Raw genomic sequence first — 22,275 nt, 5'->3', positions numbered from 1 at the left:
TGCGGATGCGGATATAGCACTATCCCAGCCTTACAACCCTAGTTATTAGATGATGTTTTTGCTATTTTAAAATAGATAGAAATGATTAATATTTAATATTTGAAAAAAAATAATAAAAATGTCCGATATCACATGGTGGTTACTTACCAATAGGCAATGGGACAACCTGTATCTCTCAATCGCCGAAATTTTTTCGGCTTTCGAGTGTTTGGCATGTTACCAAACGTTGACTTTAATTATTAGTTTACAAGAGTTTTTTGGTAATTAAAAAAAAAAAAAAACTAACATTGTCAGCAAGGAGGGGCGGAGGAACTACACTTTCGTATATAAGTTTTGCGTAGGGTTGCTTGATAGTATTCTAGGTCATGTGGTTAGCACGTGTTGATTCTTATTTTATTTTATTTTTTAGTGACACTTAAGAGAGGTGATAACTGATAAGAAAAAATGAAAAGAGAAAAGTTTTATGTGAGAGAGTGTACCGCCCACACCAGACATATAAGGAGGTGAAATGATCACCCGCTCCCCTGATGCCAATGCATGTGCTCTTATTGATCATTTCCCACACATAGGGGCCACGCTCTCCCACAAAGAATGCGACATGAAAAGAAAAAAAAAATTCCTTCATCCATTCTTTTCTATTCACTATGTTGTTAGTATGAGAATTTAGAATAGTGAAGGGTATTTCAGACCTTTCTCATAAGAAGATGAGTAATTATGATTTTTTTTTTTTTTGGTAAAGAGGAATCTATTCATTACGTGAACACGTGGGTGACGGATTAAAAGATTCCTTCAACCACGGAGTAGAATTGAGTCAAATCGTCGTACACGTAATAGACAGGACTTTCCTGACTAAAGAATCCGCTACAAAATTGGATTCTTTAGGATTGAACTGAAACTTATACTCAGGAAAGAAAAAAATAAGTAGATGATACATGAGATAATAGGCTGGGAGTGAAGGGGGGGTTGCTCGAGTTGGTTTTTGGATATACTGAATGAGTTCCCCGCAATCGAACTCCACTATGGGATGCTTCATATACATAGTGAAATTGCTTCCAGAATACCATTTCACATAGCTAGAGCTTCCCCCTCAGGGTTGCTTTGAAAATATGATATTTCTGATTTAGAAGACAACGGAGTAATTACGATCAGTGTGTTATCAAAGAAGTTGTACCCAAAAAAAAAAAGGACGTAATTTTCCTCCACCCACGGTGAATGGGATCTCATTCACCATGGAGTGAGAGAAGACAAAAAAAAGTACCAGGAGGGCATTTTGGGAAAATTCTAAATCATAGAAGGGGTTTGTGAACCCTAGGATAGTGGGTGAACCGTCCCCTTTGAATGAAGGGAAACTTAATCTTTATATAAAAATAAAAAATAAAAAAAGAAGGAAAAAAAAACGCTACCTGATCATGTACGTGGCAGTGTAGCTCCTGCATCTAGACACAGTACCGTCTTGTCCCCATGGAAATACCGCCTTGCCTCCATGAAATAATAGAAATTTCACCCAAGTTGATGTTTGCACGTGTACTGCCATTGGCTGACAAGCACATGCAGGCTCTAGAAGCCCAAATAGCGTTCTCTCGCCCAAAAAAAAAATGTTATGGGAGAAGAGGAATATTTTTTTATCAAAAAACAAAAAAAAAAAAAGAGAAATACTTTCACCAAATTAAAAAACGCATCCATTCTCACTCATTTGAGGAAGTCAAGCCTGGGAAGCCTTGGAAGCCTTGGGATACATTAAAGCTTACAGCTATGATCTTCACTACCATAATATATATGACTTCTTTTTTAATGAAAAAGATATATTACCTAGGAAAACCAGAAGAAACGAAAAATCCTAGAAACCACTAGCCGCATCACCCCTCTCTCTCTCTCTCTCTCTCTCTCATATGGAAACCTCATGTGGGACTATATAAAAAAAAGAATATAGAGAAAAGCAACTTCATTGTTTAGAACCAAAGCAACAAGCTATGGGTTAAGTCCCTCACCCATGGATTGGCTCACCTAATTAGTTAATTCCATGGGTGGGCAGATCTGAGCTGTAGGGTAGCCTACATTGGTTGGTACACCCTGTTTCTCTTTAACTCAATCAAGTCAATTATGTCACTTAAATCTTACTAAGCATGCAAACAGTCCTTAGATGGATTGTATGGTACCCTAGTCGATTTAACATTCTTGGTTGACACACCCAAGTAAAGGGTCCATGCCCCAACACCTTGGCAGCATCCGTGCCAGTCATGTGGCATATCGATGTTTGTTTTATTCTGTGAAAAGAAAAAGAAAGAGCAATGCATGCATATTAGACATAATGACATGTTTCTTTGATGGAAAATAATGGGGTGGGATAATGGTTATGTTTTTCATAAATTTCAAAAGGCACACTTGTTCATTTGCTTAGGGGTGGGAAAGTAAGGAGACAATATGGGGGACATTATATGATTTTGTCTGATGACATGTCAATGGATTTTATTCTTTCCATTCTTCAACAAAGTCCTATCATTTTAGATAAGGATTTCAATTTGGAATCGAAACCGAAATTGACCTTATAAAATAGTACCGAATCATACTGAAGAAGATTCAGTATGATTTCAGTATGGGAAAATGAAATCTTTCTTAGTTCGGTATGATTCTAATTTCTAAAGTGGTACCGTTCGGTATGTATCGAACCGTATCAAATTATCTATTTTGTATTGAACCGAGGTTATTTGGGTTTTTTTTTGGGATGAATAGAGGTTATTTGTGTTATTCACTTTTCTGTTTTTTTTGTTTTTTTTTTGTGTGTGTGTTATTCACTTTCAAATGTTAAGAAATGGATAAGAAACTGAGCTAGGGAGAGATTTGAGTTGATCATTCCCTTTAAACTTTAAAATGTTCAGTTTAGCTGTTGATGGTGGTCAATTACTAGTTCTCTTTTTCAAGTTTCTTGTGGACTTATCAGGTTTCTAGGCAAATGGGGAGTTGTGAGATAGCTATCTGATCCATCAAAAGTTAGTACCAAAACCGTATCAATTGACACCCTTAGTTTTCGGGAAGACTTTGCGGCGAAGGGAGGGATTGTGATTATTATATTATAAAATAGAGATGACGTCAGGGTATGAAATGACTTACTATTGATTACTTTCCTTTCATTTTCTATTTCTTCATTCCATTACAGGTGGGGCCCACAACATATTATTTCCTCTCTTTTTATCAACTAAACAAATGGGTCCAAAGGGAAGAGAAATGATGCCTGGTCGTGTGGTCCCTGCACCAATGTGGGGGCCAATGAGAGAGCACATACAAGGGCATTGACCAAGGGGAATTTTCATTTTGTAGGGTGCAGAGCGGTCATTTCAAGGGGGCTGTGTCTGGGCACAAAGGCCACGCAACAAGGCAGCGTTCTTCTTCCCTAAATATAAATAGTAAAGGATTAATTTCTATCACTCATTTATACTTGGTTTATAATTACTCAAACTCCTCTACTCAGGACTTCTTTTCTGATTCCCCAAGAAAAGTAAACTTTTCACCTCTCTTTCTCTCTTTTTACTTTCTAATCCCTAAACAATCCCTCTGACCTATGGTTGTAGATTATTTCTACAACTTATGAAGACATTTCGAGCAATAATGTCTCAGAAGCCTGCATTACCCATCAAACCACCACATGTCGTATGTATGTATAGAAAAATTAGGGTGTTTGAAATAAAAAAAAAATCTTTGAAAGAGGATGAAAGGGCAAGGCACCAGGTCCAAATGAGGTTTCAATAGAAATGTGGAAGAGTTTAGGAATCAGTGGTTTATCTTGGCTAACTAAGATATTTAATAAGATTATGAGCACAAGGGAAAGGCTAGATGAATGTGGGAGAAGCATTGTGGTTTCAATTTACAAAAATATATGTGACATCCAGAGTTGCAATAACTATAGAGGCATAAAACTATTCAGCCTTATATAGGAGAGGATTATTGAAACCCACCTGAGACAAGAAACTACTGTTACAGATAACCAATTTGGTTTTATGCGAGGAAGATTCAAAACATAAGCTATTTATTTACGTAGGAGACTTATGGAAAGATTTAGAGATTGCAGCAGGATCTCCATATGGTTTTTATTAACATAGAAAAAACTTATGACAGAGTCTATAGAGACTTAATCTGGCAAGTACTAGAGAACAGAAGTGCTTTGAGTCAATATGTGGATGTAATTAAATATATGTATAATGGTGTGGTTACTAGCGTAAGAGTTGTGGATGGTTAAAGTAATGAATTACCAATTACAATTGGTTACATCAAAGATAAACTTTAAGCCCTTATTTGTTTGCGCTTATCGTGGATGATTTAATCAGAGACATTCAAAATGGGGTTCCTTGGTGAATGATTTTGGTGATGATAATGTTTGATGGATTAGACAAAAGCAGAGATTAATGTCAAGTTAGAATTATGGAGATCGACCTTGGATTCAAAAGGTTTAAGATAAATAGAACAAAGACAGAGTATATGGTGTGCAACTTTAGTTGTATTAGGACGAATAATGAGGTAATGCGAATTGATGAGAGGGAAATTCCAAAAAGTTATTATTTCAAGTATCTGGGCTTAATCATAAATAAAGAAAGTTGATACATCCAATATTCACCGGTCAATCAACGATCGCCACGTGTCACAGACGACCCGCCTCATAGCCAAGGGGAACGAACCGGGGTCCAAGGACCACCCGAGCGCGCGGTCGGGGGCGCGCCTCACCGAGGCGCGGCCTCCTCACCGGCGCGGCCTCCTCACGAGCGCGGGCCTCGGCGCAGCCTCACCAGCGCGGCCTCGGCGCGGCCTCATCGCGCGGCCTCACCGGGGCGCGGCCTCGGCGCGGCCTCACCGGGCGCGGCCTCAGCGCTCACCAGCGCGGCCTCACCCGCGCGGCCTCGGCGCAGCCTCACCAGGCGTGGCCTCGGTGCGGCCTCGGGCGCGGCCTCCTCACGCCTAACCCACGCGGCCTCACCTAGCCGCGGCCTCGAGGGCACTGTGGGGGCCACCCATCTACGACCGATCGTATCACTAAGACTCATGTCACTACCAAGACTACGGACCTTAGAGGTCACGTCATCCGAGGCGGATTCAAGCACCAAGGACGTTATCACCACACGCGGATATCTATCCACCAAGGATCCGATGCCACCAGGACACTCCCTCCCCGCGGGGAGATGGCCAATCGGGACACGAGCCCGTTACCCGGGGCCTCTATCCACTCAACGCACACACTCGCCATCAAGCCGGACTCTCCACTCGCCATACACCGCCATATGCTACTATAAAAGACAAGGTACGCAACCCATCAAAAAAAAAAAACTCTTCTTGAATAATCACTATTCATCTGTTTGCGCCAGAGATCTAACTTTGGCATCGGAGAGCCCTAGGCCGGGACCACACCGGTTCTCTCGATCGACCCCTTTGGTCCACTTGCGGTGACGGCACTCGCGGACCGCTCGGCGATTTCTTGACGCATGCATTGGCGCGTCTGTGGGAACGACGCTAGCCATTACGACTACTAGCTCGCTTCCATACTCATTCAATGGCACGAAGGAAGACTACCACCACCAACAACGGAGCAAGGAATGGATCACCACCCCGGAGGGCTCTCGCCGAGCCAACGACCGAGACCATGTCCCTGCGGAGGAGGAGATCCCCCTTAATGACCGATTCTTGATCGCCGAGCCCAACAATAACGAGGCCAACGATGTGGTGGTGGAGGTGACACCGACCCCAATGCTCCAGCCACTGTGGGTCGGATCAACGACCTGCAACGCAGATCCTCGATGAACAACGACTCTTTCGAGAATACCTGGCGCAGCGTGCGACATCTCACCGTCGGAGGACTTCACCAGCAGCGGGTGGAGTCCATACCTCAACAAGAGCCAAACCCTAGGAGATCATCTCCCAGGGCCGCGAGATCGAGAGAGACTTGCGCGACAGGCAACCCCCACTCCGCGGCGGGGGAGCCTTCCCGGCATCCCGGGAGAACAAGAGACCTCTCACCACGGTCGAACGTGGGAGGACGCCAACACCCGGGCGAGGGTGTCTAGCCCGCAGAGATCGGTCCGGAGGTCCGTGTTCGACGGACGATCGGAAGAAAGTCACATACCACGGCGGACCTACGAGAGAGGAAAGCCCCTCACCTTCACGGCGGGATTCATCACGGCGTGACCATTCCCCATCCCACCAACACTCAAGGCGGGAGGGGACATCCAGAGAGGCGTGAAGCGAGGTCGCGGCGAGCGTCCGGCAGGCGTGGGGGCGGAGACACGGGGCGAGGAGCTCGATCAAAGACTCCGCGACCTGGATGAGAAAGTGGAAGGGTTGAAGAAGCAAACCAAAGGCGAGACACATTCCATACCTGGACAACACCCCTTCTCGCGGAGATCATGTCGACCACACTACCTTCCGAGGTTTCGACTACCCACCTTTGAACTCTACGGTGGTACCACCGACCCTAATGACCACATCAACTACTTTAATGGCATGATGACGCTTGTATGGGGGGTCGGACGTGGTATCTGTCGGGCATTCCCTGCGTCCCTTAAGGGAGTAGCCACATCATGGTTCTCCAGGCTACGACCGAGATCTATATGCTCGTTTGCGAGCTATGTGAACGATTCGTCACCCGTTTCCAAAGCGGCGTCAAGCGAGAAAGACCACCGTCAATCTACTAAGCGTGAGTACAGAACCCTGGGAATCTCTCGGGGAATACGTTACCGGGTTCACCAAGGAGTCCCTGGAGGTTCGAGACTTGGATGACCGGACACGACATGCAGCCCTAGCGAGGAGGTATTAGGGACTGGACTTGATCAAGGACCTGGCACGTCATGAGACCAGGACTATGAAAGAGCTCCTGGAGCGGTGCAACGAGTTTGCAAATATGGCCGAGGTACTACAAGCTAGAACAAAAATAATCGAGGCCAAGCCACGGGACAACAAGAGGCCAGCTCGATGACCGCAAAGAGGGTAAGAGGTCGAGACGAGCGCCGACAAGAGCGGCGACCGCCCATCCAGGAGGGCAGACCGCCGCCCGAGAGAGAAGTGAGAGGGCAAGCACCCCGAGTTCACACCACTCGAACACCACCGAGTCCCAGATACTCATGCAGATCCAAGACCGTGACCTACTCCGTGGCCCACGACCCATGCTAGCAGCGCCGAGAGAAGCGAAACCCTAACAAATATTGTCTCTTCCACAAAGAGAATGGGCACGACACGGAGGAGTGCTATCAATTGAAGAGAGAGATAGAACAAGCTGGTAAAGCGAGGAAGCTTGAACAAGTATGTGAAGGGGAGACGTGACAACCGCTCGAGGCCAAGGAGATAGAGGTCGCGACGGAGACAGTGGAACCGAGGCGAGAAGAAAGAAGAACGGATCGAGAGAGAGACCACCCGAGAAGGCGGAGAGATGCCACCGAACCTAGTGGCACCAAGGGACCTCCTATCCTCACCATATTTGGAGGACCAGGGCAAGAGTCCACCAGAAAAGCTAAAGCTCATGCCAGGTTCGTGGGAGTGGCGGAGAAGCCCAGCAAGATAGCCAGGACCGAGGCGGTGATCTCCTTCTCGGATGAAGACCTGGAAGGACTAAACTTCCCGCATGAAGATGCCCTGGTAGTACAGTGGAGGTAGCCAATCGACTGCAACGAGTCTTGATAGACACGGGCGTCTGTTGGCGTACTCTCCTTGGACGCCTATCGACGAGTTCGGGTTCGGGACGACCAGCTCAAACCGAGCCCACTTATCTCCATGGATTCTCGGGTGCCACCGCCTCCATCGAGGTACCATAGAGCTACCGTCACCTTCGGGTACACCCTCGACAAGTAACCATCATGGTAAATTTTATGGTAGTCAAGTCCGTGGTGTCCTTCAACGGCCTCTTAGGGCGACCATCAGACAGCCCTTAGAGGAGTCATATCACCACTTCACTGAAGATGAAGTTCCCCACCGAGAACGGGGTAGGCGAAGTCCGAGGAGATCGAGAAGAAGGCAAGGGAGTGCTACGCCACCTTCATGAAAAAGAATAATGGCAACACCGTGGAGTGGCACTCGCCTAGAGAGCATGATCGGTGACCGGAGAGATGAGGCGACAGAGAGAAGGGGAAGGCCAGTGGAAGACCTCATCCCATGGCCACTCGGCCGGATGACCCCTCCAAGGTCGTTCGAGTCGGCTCACCGCTAAGCAAGGAACAGAAGAAGAACTTGGACACCTCCTCCAAGCAAACATAGATGTCTTCGCATGGTCAACCTCCGACATGCCAGGAATACCACGTTCCATAGCGGAACACCGACTACACGTCGACCCAACCAGGAAGCCCGTTCAACGTAAGCGGCGTAACTTCCCCTCGGCCGACAAGCGGCAATCAAGGAGGAGGTCGAGAAGTTAAGCCGATCGGGTTCATCGAAAGGAGAAGTTCCCAACCTGGCTCGCCAACGTGGTCATGGTACCAAAGCCAAATGGGAAGTGGAGGATGTGTGTCGACTACACCGACTGAACAAGGCATGCCCAAAAGATGAATACCATCGCCCAGGATCGACCCTCGATCGACGCCACCGCGCCATGAGATCTTGCCGAGTTTCATGGACGCCTACTCGGATACAACCGGATCCTCATGTGTGAGGATGATGAGTCTTACACCGCATTCGGGATGACAAAGAGAACTCTCATTTACCACGTCATGCCGTTCGGGTTAAAGAATGCGGGGCCACCTATCGAGGATGGTCAACAAGATGTTCGAGGAGCGGATCGGGCGCAACATGGAGGTATATGTGGATGACATGCTCGTGAAAAGCGTCCACGCCAGCCAACACTGACGACCTAGAGGAAGCATTCACAAGATCGAGGAGGAACCGGATGAAGCTAAACCACGCAAAGTGCGCCTTCGGTGTAACGTCGAGAAAATTCCTGGGTTCATGGTCTCGTCAGTGGAATAGAAGCCAACCCATCCAAGATCAAGGCCATCCAGAGATGGCACCTCCTCGAACAGTCGAGAGAGGTGCGGAGGTTGAATGGAAGGGTCGCCGCCCTTTCCAGGTTCGTGTCACGATCGGGTGATAAGTGCTTACCATTCTTCAAAACATTGAAGAACCTCCGGCCCTAAGGACTTCACATGGACGGAAGAGTGCCAAAAGGCGTTCGGAGAATTGAAGGAGTACCTAGAGAGCCCACCCTTGCTTGGCGGCCGGAACCTAACGAGGAGTTGCGGCTCTACCGGCCGCCACCCTGCCGCGGTCGGCGCTGATCTCCGAAGGAAGAAGACAAAGTCCAGAGGCCGATCTACTACGTCGGCCATGTCCCGATCGATGCAGAGACCAGGTACACTAGGATCGAGAAGGTAGCCTATGCATTGGTAATGGCGGCTAGGAAGCTACGACCATACTTCCAAGCCCATACCATCACAGTCCTCACAGACCTACCCTTGAAGAAGATATTGCACAAGCCGGACGTCTCCTAGACGATTGATAGCATGGGCGGTGGAGTTAAGTGAGCATGACATCGAGGTTCCAACCAAGAACAGCCATCAAAGGCCGGACTCTTGCGATTTCATTGCGAGTGTACCCAATCGAGATCGAGTCACAAACAGGGGGAGCCCGAAGAGAAAGATCACGGATCGTGGGACATGTTCGTGGGTGGTCGAGCAATGCAAAGAGGAGCGGCCTGGCTCATATTAACCAGCCCGAGGATTTCAGTATCCAATATGCTCTCGGTTCACCTTCCAAGCATCCAATAATGAAGCAGTACGAGGCATTACTAGCTGGACTCCGGGTGGCCAAAGCCATCCAAGTCACACACCTATCCACCCGAGCGACTCCCTCGTGGTGAATCGGTGAATGGAGAGTATGAGGCAAAAGATGAGAGGATGGCATCATACCTAGCACGCGCTCAAGCGTTGATCGAGGGTTTCGAGAAGTTTGAGATGGTTCGAGTTCCCAGGGAGGAGAACGCCGCCGCCGACGCCCTATCCAGGCTAGCCAATGAGGAACTCCGAAATTTGGCTAGCGCGATCCTATGTTGAGATCTCATGAGCCAACGCATAAGGAAAAGCGGTTAATGAGATCACGGAGGGACCTAGCTGGATGGACCCTCTACTCAACTACCTCGAGCGATGTCTTACCGTAAGACAAGGCCGAAGCAAGGAAGATCGGGATGAGAGCGCAAAGTACACCGTCCTAGACGGGGTACTATACAAGCGGGGGCAACGCACCACTACTCCGGTGCCTAGGACCCAAGGGGGCGAGTACGCCTAGCCAAGTCCATGAGGGGATATGTGGAAGCCACATGGGGGACGAGCCCTAGCCTACAAAATCCTCCGCCGGGACTATCGCGGCCTCGAATGCAAGAGGAGGCCATCCAATATGCCAAGAAGTGCGAGCAATGTCGATTGTTCGCCCAAGATTCCCATCTACCCGCCACCAAGTGACATCAATCCTCAACCCCATACCTTTTGCCATGTGGGGACTAGACATCTTAGGCAACTTCACCGCATGACCAGGAAAGCGAGAAAGTACCTGGTCGTCGCGATCGACTACTTCACCAAGTGGGTTGAAGCTAAACCCTTGGCCAAGATAACGAGAGAAGAGATGGAGAAGTTCGTCCGCGACGGCGTCATCTACAGTTCGGTACCCACGGATCCTCGGCTCGGACAATGGAAAACAATTCAACAACCCCAAATTCCAAGCATTCGTCACATCCGCTACAACATCGACTATCGGCTGTGTCGGTAGCATACCCAAGCCAATGGTGGTGGAGGTCACCTGTGAACGCTATTGGAAGGAGTCAAGAAAAGGCTAGAAGGAGCCAAAGGCAAATGGGTAGAAGAGCTACCAAGCGTCCTGTGGCATACAACTACGATACGGACGCCCACGAGGAGAAAGCCCATTCCGCCTAGCATATGGCACTTAAGCATTGGCGCCGGTAGAGGTCGGCGCCATGTCCCATAGGGTTCTCGCACTTCAATGAACGCACCTATGTCGGCGATGCGAGGCGAACCTGGACTTTATAGATGAGGTCAGAGAGAGCACTACTAAGGAACGTCGCCTACCAAGACAACGCCAAGTACTATAACGCCAGGGTCAAGGAAAGGCTATTCCACCAGGGCGATTTAGTACTACGGAGGGCAAGTGCATCGCAGCCACGAAGGCGGGAAGCTGTCACCCAACGGGAAGGACCCTACATAGTCTCAGCGGATACGCCTGAGGGACTTACCGCTGAAGACTCCGGGGGCAAGAAGGTAGACCGTGCACGGAACTCGGAACATCGAAGAAGTACTACCAGAGAGGCATAGCAGTAGGGGTAGTGATAACTTGAAATCGATGCAATAGGAGTAGCATGAGAGCGACATCAAGGGCAATGTGAATTTCATCAAAATAAAGAAATGTTGCAAGAATACTTGTCTTCTCCTACCACTCAATCGAATCACGGCCACTACACTAAGGCGGTATGCCAACATCGAGGCTTCGTGCCTAAGGCGGTATGCCAACACGAGGCTTCGTGCCTAAGGCGGTATGCCAACACGAGGCTTCGTGCCTGGGCGTGTATGCCAACACGAGGCTTCGTGCCTAGGCGGTATGCCAACATCGAGGCTTCATGCCTAAGGCGGTATGCCAACACGAGGCTTCGTGCCTAAGGCGGTATGCCAACACCGAGGCTTCGTGCCTAAGGGTATGCCAACATCGAGGCTTCGTGCCTAAGGCGGTATGCCAACACGAGGCTTCGTGCCTGGGCGGTATGCCAACATCGAGGCTTCGTGCCTAAGGCGGTATGCCAACATCGAGGCTTCCGTGCCTAAGGCGGTATGCCAACATCGGGGCTTCGTGCCTAAGGCGGTATGCCAACATCGAGGCTTCGTGCCTAGGCGGTATGCCAACACGCGAGGCTTCGTGCCTAAGGCGGTATGCCAACACCGAGGCTTCGTGCCTAAGGCGGTATGCCAACACCGAGGCTTCGTGCCTAAGGCGGTATGCCAACATCGAGGCTTCGTGCCTAAGGCGGTATGCCAACATCGAGGCTTCGTGCCTAAGGCGGTATGCCAACATCGAGGCTTCGTGCCTAAGGCGGTATGCCAACATCGAGGCTTCGCCTAAGGCAACATGCCAACGCCGAGGCTCCAAGCCTAAGGCAACATGCCAACACGAGGCTTCATGCCTAAGGCGACATGCCAACACCGAGGCTCCAAGCCTAAGGCGCCATGCCACCATTGAGGCTCTACGCCTAAGCCGCTAACTATCAAGGGTCAAAGAGCATCAACGTGCAAATAATCACCAAGAGACAAGGCAATCAAAGAAAAGCAAAAGCGATCACATAGAAAAGTCATAGTAGTTACAACTCAAGTTCAAAAAAAGGAAAAAGGTTGAGGCGTCTACAGGATCGGGACGGCCAGTAAGGTCAAGGGATCACGAGTGATGGGTCACCTCCGACCCAGTGGAGACATCATGTCCGCCTCGGGAGGACGCACAAGCCAGCCCTCGAGCGGGCAGCCTCCACCTCTCGACACCGGGCGCTCTCCACCACAGCTACACCCGAAGCGCGCGGCGAACTCGAGAACCCCAAGACGAGAGAAGTCATAGTCGGGGTCACCTCCGGGACACAAGCGGCTAAGTCCGGACCCCTCCCTCATAGGCGGGTGAAGCTGCGCGATCGGTCGTCGAGAACGCAGAGGATGCCTGGAACTCACCCACACGCTCGCTCACTGCAGACGCCAGCTCCACCTCATGCCTTCCCCTCAATGAATGAAGCTCCTCCTCCAAAGCCAGAACCCTAGCCGAGCTCTCGCCGCACCGGCCAGTCACACGCAGCTCCTCGGACACCTCTAGGAGCTTCCGGACGCTCACAAGAAGTTCCCCGACACCCTCTGTGCGTCGGCCTCGGCCCTCTCACGGGCATCGACCTGACCCTGAGCTCCTCTCCATGTCACGCAAGGTGCGCGCATCTGCGTCACGAGCGTGACCCTCCGGTCGAAGCACCGCCTCGGCGACGGTGATGGACCTACAATCAACATGGCAAGCGATAAAATGAGGTAAAAATAAATGGAGCAATGGACATGAGGAGACAGTAAAGGAATAACTCACCGAAGCCATGTCATGGTAGAGGAGTGCAGAGCAGACAAGCATCACTAAGCCTCTGCAAGGCCATCCTCGCGGTAGGGAGCCCGCCCTGTCCACCCACTCCGCGACACGCGGCCTCGGCCAAGGTCGAGCCCTCCGCACGCCCAAGGTGATCACCGGGGACTCACCCAGGTGGGAAGATCGGTGCGATGCCGCGCCGGAGGAACCCACACCTTTCCCCTTGGAAAGGGGCAATACGAAGATCCGGAAGGAACAGCAGAGGGGGACAGAGGCCTGCAGGCCGGGGACGCCATCGTCACCGGGAGAAGTGCGGGGAAGGAGGACCCGCACGCCGAGCTCGTCACGCGGGCATGTCCTGGTCCACCCTTCCGCTTCGCTCCAACAACCACGGCGCAAGCACCACTAACGCGGTCACTCGGCAGATGGACCACCCTGGAAGCCGCCTTCCTCCGCTTGATTGCCACGCGAGCAACCGAAATCCGGACGCGTATCCACTTTGCATAGATCGACCAACCAATCGGATGACACATACATTCAAATACCAACATGCCAATCAAGTACAAAAGACAATGCTCTTACCAGGACTCGGCTTCGAGGAGAGACAGGAAGGCCTCCGAGTCCAACTCCTGGGCGTGGAACGGATCGCGACCCAGGCACGGCTTGGGAGTCACCCTCAAAATCACTCGGCTCAAGCCCCCGATTGACCCTCTTGAGGTCAATAACTTCCCCTAACGATCCGTAGTGAGCATCGGGGGACCGTGGCAAAAAGAAGCGATCCCTCCAATACTTCACGTTGCTAGTGATCCCCGTAAGAAGCTCCACAGAGGCATAGGGCCCCTTGAGCACGCGGCGGGCAAAGTGATAACATTCATGGTTCCCCTTCTTCAAGATAAAAGTGGGAGAACAGGGGGACCGTGGCGTACGCCCAGCGGGCGAAGAAGACATAAAAACCCAAGATCACCCTCCAAGAGTTGGGCAACACTTGCCCGGGGGTGAGGTGCCAATGCTCTAACACCAACTCGACAAAGCGAGGGATAGGAAGGCGAAGGCCCTGGAGGAAAAATGAACGGTAGAGGCGGATCTCCCCGCGCGATGAGAGAAAGCATACTCGCTAGGCCCAGGAGCACGCAAACATGACCTCGCAGAATATGAAACTCCTCACGGAGGGAAACCAAGTCGAGGGATGACAAGATGCTAGCAACAGGGCCTAACCTATCAAGACGACTGGTGGGATGGCGCCCCAGGGTCGACGATCCCCTACGGGGACCGGAGACACTAGAGGGTCCCACTCGTCCATCGATCACTAGGGGAGGGTATAGAGGAGGGAGTACCCACGAAGAAGGCGATCCGGGGAACACTCCTCTGAAGATCCAACCCGTGAAGCGAGGCCAAGGTCACCCGGGAACGACATGAAGGACAAGAGGGGAACAGACTACTTACTCAAGAAAGCGATCTCCTCGAAACTCGGCAAGAAAAAGGAAAGGAATGTCACTCCAAGATATAAGCAGCAGATCCATCACATACAAGAAGAAGAACAGGAAGAAGAGCGAAGGTCCATCACACCCACACCGCGGCCACCATAGGCGCGCATCACTTTGGCAAGGCGCGGGACACGAGCGCGAGCCAGCGCGCCGGGGCGCAGCCTCACCGCGCCACGCCCAGTGCGGCTTCACCGCGGCCACGCCCGCGCAGCCTCACCGCGGCCACGCCCAGTGCGGCCTCACCGCGGCCACGCCCGCAGCGCCGCCTCACCGCGGGCCACGCTGCAGGGCGCGGCCTCACGCGCCACACCGCCGGCGCGGCTCACCGCGGCCACGCCGCCGGCGCGGCCTCACCGCGGCCACACCCGCAAGCGCGGCCTCGAGGAGACACCCTACAAAAAAAAAAAAAAAAAAAAAAAGGGGTGGGGATCGATTTACCTCGAGAAAAAAAGGTGACCGCGCGAAAAGGACAAGCACACGCGATGACGGCAGCCACACCAAGAGGCACAATCAAGGGATAGAGGTCACAAGAGCCAAGACACTCAAGCCCGCACCACTCAAGCTTCCCAAGCAAGCCAAGGCACCAAGGGCACCAAGAGAGCACAACCCAAACACAAGGGCCCAAAAGCAACAAAGTGTATACTAGTGGAGATGACCCAAAAACAAACACATGGTGGGCACCAAAGAGAGGACAAAAGGCAAAAAGGGGAATTAAAGGAGAAGGGGAGACAAAAAGTAAGAAAGAGAAATGAGAAGTGAAAGAAGAAGGAGAGGAAGGAACATATACCCACAAAAACAAAAAGAAAAAGTGTAGGAGGTAAGGTTTGAACCCCTAACCTCTCCTACCTCATTAGTGGATTCTGGGCAAACCCCACGGGAAAGTTTATTCGCAGCGGACCCCTCACTATGCAAAGACACCTACTCTACGGGACATCCTATCCCAAGAGAGTGGGGGCAAATGATACATCCAATATTCACCGGTCAATCAACGATCGCCACGTGTCACAGGCGACCCGCCTCATAGCCAAGGGGGCGGCAGGGGTCCAAGGACCACCCGGCGCGGTCGGGCGCGGCCTCACCGAGCGCGGCCTCCTCAGCGCGGCCTCGGCGCGGCCTCCTCACGGCGCGGCCTCATCGGTAGCGGCCTCACCAGGCGCGGCCTCGGCGGCCTCACCAGCGCGGCCTCGGGCGCGGCCTCATCGGCGCGGCCTCACCAGCGCGCGGCCTCGGCGCGGCCCTCACCGAGCGCGGCCTCACCGAGCGCGGCCTCGGCGCGGCCTCACCAGGCGTGGCCTCGGGTGCGGCCTCGGGCGCGGCCTCCTCACGACCTAACCCACGCGGCCTCACCTAGCCGCAGATCGAGGCACTGTGGGGGCCACCCATCTACGACCCGATCGTATCACTAAGACTCATGTCACTACCAAGACTCGGACCTTAGAGGTCACGTCATCCAGGCGGATTCAAGCACCAAGGGCGTTATCACCACACGCGGATATCTATCCACCAAGGATCTGATGCCACCAGACACTCCCTCCCCGGGGAGATGGCCAATCGAGAAGAGCCGTTACCCAGGGCCTCTATCCACTCAACGGCACACTCGCCATCAAGCGGGACTCTCCACTCTGCCATACACCGCCATATGCTACTATAAAAGACAAGGTACGCAACCCATCAAAAAAAAAAAACTCTTCTTGAATAATCACTATTCATCATGTTTGCGCCAGAGATCTAACTTTGGCATCGGAGAGCCCTAGGCGGGACCACACCGGTTCTCTCTGATCGACCCCTTTGGTCCACTTGCAGGTGACGGCACTCGCAGGACCGCTCGACGATTTCTTGACGCAACAAAAGTAATATAGAGAATGATGTTTCATAGAGAATTAAAATAGGATGGATGAAGTAGATATGTGTGTCTGGAGTATTGTATGATCGATGTATTCTTTTAAAACTTAAGGAAAATTTTATAGAGTAATCATTCAACTTGCTATAAAGTATGGTGCGAAATGCTAGGTAGTTAAGAAGCATCATGTAAATAATCTCAGTGTAGCAAAGATTAGGATATTAACATGGATGTGTGGAAAAACTAAGAAGGATAAAGTAAAGATCGAATTATCACATTAGAGTTAGGTTGAGAGTAGTTCTGATACATGATAAGCTACGAAAAAGTCATTTGAGGTAGCATGACCATGTTCAATGGAGGCCTTAGACTGCTCCATTATGAATGAGTTATTTGATTCAAATTAAATGAAATAAAAGAGCCCAGAGTAGACCTAAAATTACTATAAGAGAAGTGGTGAGAAAAAACATGCATAGCTTAAGCCTTGTATCAAGAATGACCTTGAATAGAGCTAGTTGGAGTGCAAAGATCCATGTAACTGACCCCATTTCATTGGGATAAGGCTGAGTTATTGTTGTTGGGTTTATTTGTTGTCCATATACATATTATTATATACATTGAGCTTATTTGCAGGTGAGGAGACTGATTGGAGCGATTACCCTCCAAATCTAGTTACATGTGCTTTGTAGTTTGTACCTCTCAAGTCTCAATCTGAGTTTTGATCTTAGATTTTCGTAAATTCATTGGGTCGAAGAATTTTTGGACATTATCACTTTATACTCTCTTTCCTGCCACTTAAATTTTTAAGAAATTCATCATCCCCTTATGCTCAAAATATAACCTTCAACCTAGTCAGACTTTGTCATTTGTAAAAAACAAAGCTTTGAAAAAAATTTAAAGGGATTTTCTTATTGATACCCCTAAATCATCCAAAATTTGTAATCTTATTTTTTTTGTTCTTCTAGCGTAACAAACAAGTGAGGATTCCTCTTGTCGACTCTCCCACTTGTGTCATTGCTTTTCTTTCTATTACTCGTTCCAATTTTAAAGATGTTTTTGGCGTCTAGAAATAGTTTGGTCCAATAGACGAAATTTTACTGCTACCCAAGTTCCAGGAATTAATAAAAACAAAAACAGAAAGAAGTCACAAACCCAGAAAGAGGATGGAGATTGCTTCATTATTTGATAACTAAGTGTGAATTAGACTGGAAGGTAATCAAGAGACAGCCTCTCAGTAACATAAATTAGAGTTTAGAGAGGTGAAGAGGGAGAGAGACAGAGAGAGAATAGATGATAAATGTGTCTGCCTTGCCTTTTGTTGGAACCCGAGGAGAGGGAGAGACCCGATCCATGGAAACCTCCCAATGTCTTCGGTTTCGCATGTGATATTGAATTCATCTTTGCTGTCTTTCGATCACCTAAATTCCCCCCCCCCCCCTAATTCAATTCAGTTCCCATTGGTGATTTGCGTTATACTTAGTATTCTTATTTTATTAATCAAATCTCTTAATTACAGTCAATAATGGCCGATCCGTTCTCCGCTGCGCCCTTCTCGCCTGGTTAGATCGATCACAACTCGCAGGTCATCACTGCCTCACCGTCACTGACCAATATATAAATCTTTAGTTGACACTCCCTCTAATATTTTTTTTGTGTAAAAATTTTCTTTTTCCCTCTAGTTTTCTCTCTGGCCACTCTGTCGAATTGCTGGGAATTTCAACAAATTCTAGTCAAATCGATGGATAGATTCACTATTCCTTTCATGGAGAGAGAGAGGAGAGAGAGATAGCATGAAGTGCGCCGCAAATGAGCTTTGCTCTCGTCGGCATATTTGAAGTTTGAGTCTTTCTTTCACTCCAATTCCACCCTGTTCAAATCCTCCAATTTTATTTTTTTTAAAAATAAATTTCTCTCCCTTCTCTCGATTGGGTTCTTGTAACTTATTTAAGGTTTCTTTACTTTCGTCAAACGCGCCCAGTTCTAACCTCACCTTACTCTCCTTCTTCTACAGACTTCAGTATAAGTATTTCCCTCTGCTTTCCCGCCGTAGATATTCTCTGTTCCTCTCTGTTTCTTCTTGATTCTTGGACGAAATCAAGCTGATCTTGTAAGGAAATTGAGACAAGCAATGGCAGCCCTGCATTTGATTCTGGGAGCCTTAGCTTGTTTCAGTGTTCTGCTTGTGAGAGCAGAAGACGCTTACAGATATTACAACTGGGTTGTTACCTATGGAGCCATTGCTCCTCTTGGTGTCTCTCAACAGGTTGGTTAAATTTCCATGCTTCCTACTCCATCAAAGCCCCAAACCCATTTGATTTTGGAACCCAACAAAAGTTTTCTATCTATTTCTTCTGATGTTAATGGGAATTTTTTTTTTTTGAAATGTTGCAGGGAATCCTCATAAATGGCCAGTTTCCAGGTCCACGAATTGACTGTGTTACTAATGACAACTTAGTCATTAACGTTTTTAACAAGCTCGATCAGCCTATCCTCTTTACATGGTTTGATGTTTTGCTCTTTCCATTTTTCTTTTCTTTCAAACTAAATCATGGAGATGCATGAACTGATAGATCTCTCCCCATGATGGTGGGTCAGAGCTGATTCCTAAGCATATTCTTTACCAATGTGTAACACATTGGCAGATTGACTTGCCTTACAGTAGCAAGGCTAGCCTAGAACCTGAAAGAAGCATTCATGGGCCTAAGCAATAGTAACCAAAGCCCAACATAACATTATTGAATATCTTATTTCTCTTCCTCTCCCAATTTGTTTTGTACTCACTATGAAGAATGTCTAATGTTAAACTAGGCATGGAGTCAACCAAAGGAAGAATTCATGGGAAGACGGAATGCTCGGAACCAGTTGCCCCATCCCTTCGAATTCAAACTTTACGTATCATTTCCAGGCGAAAGATCAGATCGGGACCTTCTCGTACTACCCATCAACTTTGTTGCATAAGGCCGGCGGCGGCTTTGGGGGACTGAACATCTACAATAGGTCTGTGATAACAGTCCCATATGCCAACCCTGCTGCAGAGTATACTCTGCTTGTAGGTGATTGGTACAAAACCAACCATACGGTTAGTAATGCATATCAAGCTTTGGTTTCTAACTCTGAATTCAAAAGGGCCTGGGTTGGAGATAGCTCATTTATGGATACTTTAATTGGTCCATATGGTATTAAGGTGATAGATTCAAATAAGTTGTTATTTCCTTCAATTAGGCATTGAACTAAATATCATTTTTATGTTCTGAAGGTGCTGCAACAAACTTTAGACTCAGGGAAGACTCTTTCTTTACCTGATGCTATTCTTATAAATGGCCAGAAGGATTCTACTAGCTTCACTGGTGATCAAGGTAAATAAGAAAGTGTTTTGTACAAATTAGTTTGAAAAAAAAAACATTTATGAATGCACATTAAATTGATGTTTTCTTGATTTTGTTCAGGAAAGACCTACATGTTCAGGGTCTCAAATGTGGGTTTATCAACCTCATTCAACTTCAGGATTCAGGACCATAAAATGAAGTTAGTTGAATGTGAAGGATCTCATACTATGCAAGAAATCTATGATTCTCTTGATGTGCATGTGGGGCAATCTGTGGCTGTCCTGGTAACCTTGGATCAGCCATCAAAAGACTATTTCATCGTCGCTTCTTCACGATTCACGAAGCCTATTCTTACTACAACTGCAGTACTTCATTACTCTGACTCTAAAACTCAAGCTACAGGACCTTTGCCTGTTGGTCCTACTTACCAAATTCACTGGTCTATGAAGCAAGCTAGGACTATTAGGTATATTATGTTAAGAGTTCTACAAAACCAAAGTAGTTACTTTTATCATCTTTTACCTCTAACCCTGTTGTATTTATAAGTACTCAAAAATGCTTTAATATTGGTAAGGGTTGTCTAATCATTCTTTTCTCTTTCTCTCTTTTTCATTGTTTAAAGGTGGAATTTGACAGCAAATGCAGCAAGACCCAACCCTCAAGGATCATTCCATTATGGAACAATCCAAGTATCAAGAACACTCATATTGGCCAACTCTGCAACTAAGTTGGATGGAAAGCTACGATATGCTGTAAACAGCGTGTCCTATGTTAACCCAGATACTCCTCTGAAGCTCGCCGACTATTACAATATTTCGGGTGTCTTTGACTTGAGTACCATTCAGGACAAGCCTACTTCTGGGCCTGTAAAGTATGGCACCTCTGTCATAGGAACAACTCTCCATGATTTCGTGGAAATCATCTTCCAAAACAATGAGAACACCATCCAATCTTGGCATCTTGATGGTTATTATTTCTGGGCAGTTGGGTAAGCCTTACTACCTGTTTCTTCTTTCTTAGTTTTCTTTTGATTCTTGTTTTGGTGGTACCATAACTAGTACATAAGTACTTGGGATGTAACATATTCACTCAATGTAATCTAGGTCTCCTGAGAACTAGGACAAACTACAATATGCAATTTAGCTTAAAGGGGGTTGAGGAAAACATTAAAAATGGCTTCTATGTTCTGGGAACATGAACTTGCCTTTGGTAAGGGCAAGCTTTACCATGCATGTGTAACTACTCTGTATATATGTCAAGAAGTGTTTACAGCTAGGAAATTGTGTTTATAATTCATCAAAAGGAAATTCAACATTACAATAACATCCCTATAGGAATTCTAAATTTGAAGTTTCAATCAGGTTTTGAATTAGTCATCTTTGAAGTCTTACTGTCTTTCCCTGAATTATACAGCTATGGATCAAAGCAATGGACGCCGGCCATGAGGAAACGCTACAATCTGTATGATGCTGTGACCAGATACACTGTTCAGGTAACTGAAGAGACTCTTTACATTGACCTTGTGAAGATAATCTTCCAAGCCATATGTGTTAAGCAGGCTTTTACCTTTTGCATTTGTTGTGCAACACTGATTACATTAACTTGTTATCTCCCTATAGGTGTATCCGAATTCTTGGAGCGCAATTCTGGTGTCTATGGACAACAAGGGTATGTGGAACTTAAGATCTCAAGTTTGGGCTAGACAGTATCTTGGACAACAATTGTATATCAAAGTCTGGAACAATGAACAAAGCCTCTATACAGAGTATGATATCCCTCCAAATGCACTACTTTGCGGTAAAGCCACAGGTCGACGAGTATAGAAGGCCCATCCTGTGTAATTTGTGGGTTTTTTTTATTTTTTAAATTGAAATATTTGTAGTTAACTAGTCACGAGGGTGTGACTGTTAGAAAAGAAATGGAGAGTAAGATCTCAATGGAAAGGAGAGGAAATGCCTTTAGTTGTCCATTGTGTTAAGATTTCTTCTTAGTACAATAAACATTTTCATAGTTGTTCTCTCATATTCTTCTGTAATCTACTTCTTTTTTTTTTTTTTTGGTAAACTTCTGTAATCTACTTCTAACTTGAAAGGTGATAAGCACAGTCAGATTGTGTTGAATGTGTCTCAGATTTCAATTACTAATAAGAAGAATGGAAGATGCAACTCAGAACAGACGAGGGAAGACAAACTAAACAATTCCCCTACTAACTAACTGAAAAACAGGTTTCTATACTCTTTTCTTTTCCTACCTGTTAAGAAAACAACGCCCAGAATGACGATTTGTAGAAGAAAACGAGAAACAGAGAAAGCACACAACACACAACACTAGAGATTTATGTGGCGCACCCCCAAGATGGGAAGCTACATCTACGGCCGAGCAATAGAACAGATTTCACTATCTTTTGGAAATGTTACAAAACCTCTCATACAACCCTCTCAGACATAAGAACATTATATAGAGAAGCCCTAACCCAAGGAAGTACAAAAATACCCCTAGGCCTAGAAATTGTCAGACCGGATAGGGTCGGACTAAAACATAACATATACCCCAAAATATACCATTTCGAAGA

At 47.8% G+C, this 22,275-nt stretch overlaps 1 protein-coding gene and 1 long non-coding RNA gene across 2 annotated transcripts; one reads left to right on the top strand and one right to left on the bottom strand.

The window, feature by feature from the left end:
• Nucleotides 1-5,234: 5,234 nt before the first annotated feature.
• LOC122660073 lies at nt 5,235-20,650 on the bottom strand. The gene is made up of 3 exons (XR_006332611.1): nt 20,584-20,650; nt 10,203-10,213; nt 5,235-5,246 (listed from the first exon to the last, which is right to left on the bottom strand). It is a non-coding gene; the product is annotated as an uncharacterized LOC122660073 (long non-coding RNA).
• LOC122660072 (L-ascorbate oxidase homolog) lies at nt 18,469-21,610 on the top strand. Its single transcript, XM_043855247.1, has 8 exons — nt 18,469-18,640; nt 18,769-18,878; nt 19,186-19,456; nt 19,634-19,733; nt 19,824-20,169; nt 20,326-20,691; nt 21,117-21,195; nt 21,323-21,610. The coding sequence occupies exons 1-8, from the start codon at nt 18,506-18,508 to the stop codon at nt 21,524-21,526; spliced, it is 1,611 nt and encodes a 536-aa protein (XP_043711182.1). The 5' UTR covers nt 18,469-18,505; the 3' UTR covers nt 21,527-21,610.
• The last annotated feature ends 665 nt before the right edge of the window (nt 21,611-22,275 follow it).

This window comes from Telopea speciosissima, chromosome 4 (assembly GCF_018873765.1).
Source record: "Telopea speciosissima isolate NSW1024214 ecotype Mountain lineage chromosome 4, Tspe_v1, whole genome shotgun sequence".
In the NCBI taxonomy this organism is placed as follows: domain Eukaryota; kingdom Viridiplantae; phylum Streptophyta; class Magnoliopsida; order Proteales; family Proteaceae; genus Telopea; species Telopea speciosissima.
Note: the sequence above shows the minus strand (reverse complement) of the source record. Positions and strands in the feature narration are given on the sequence as shown.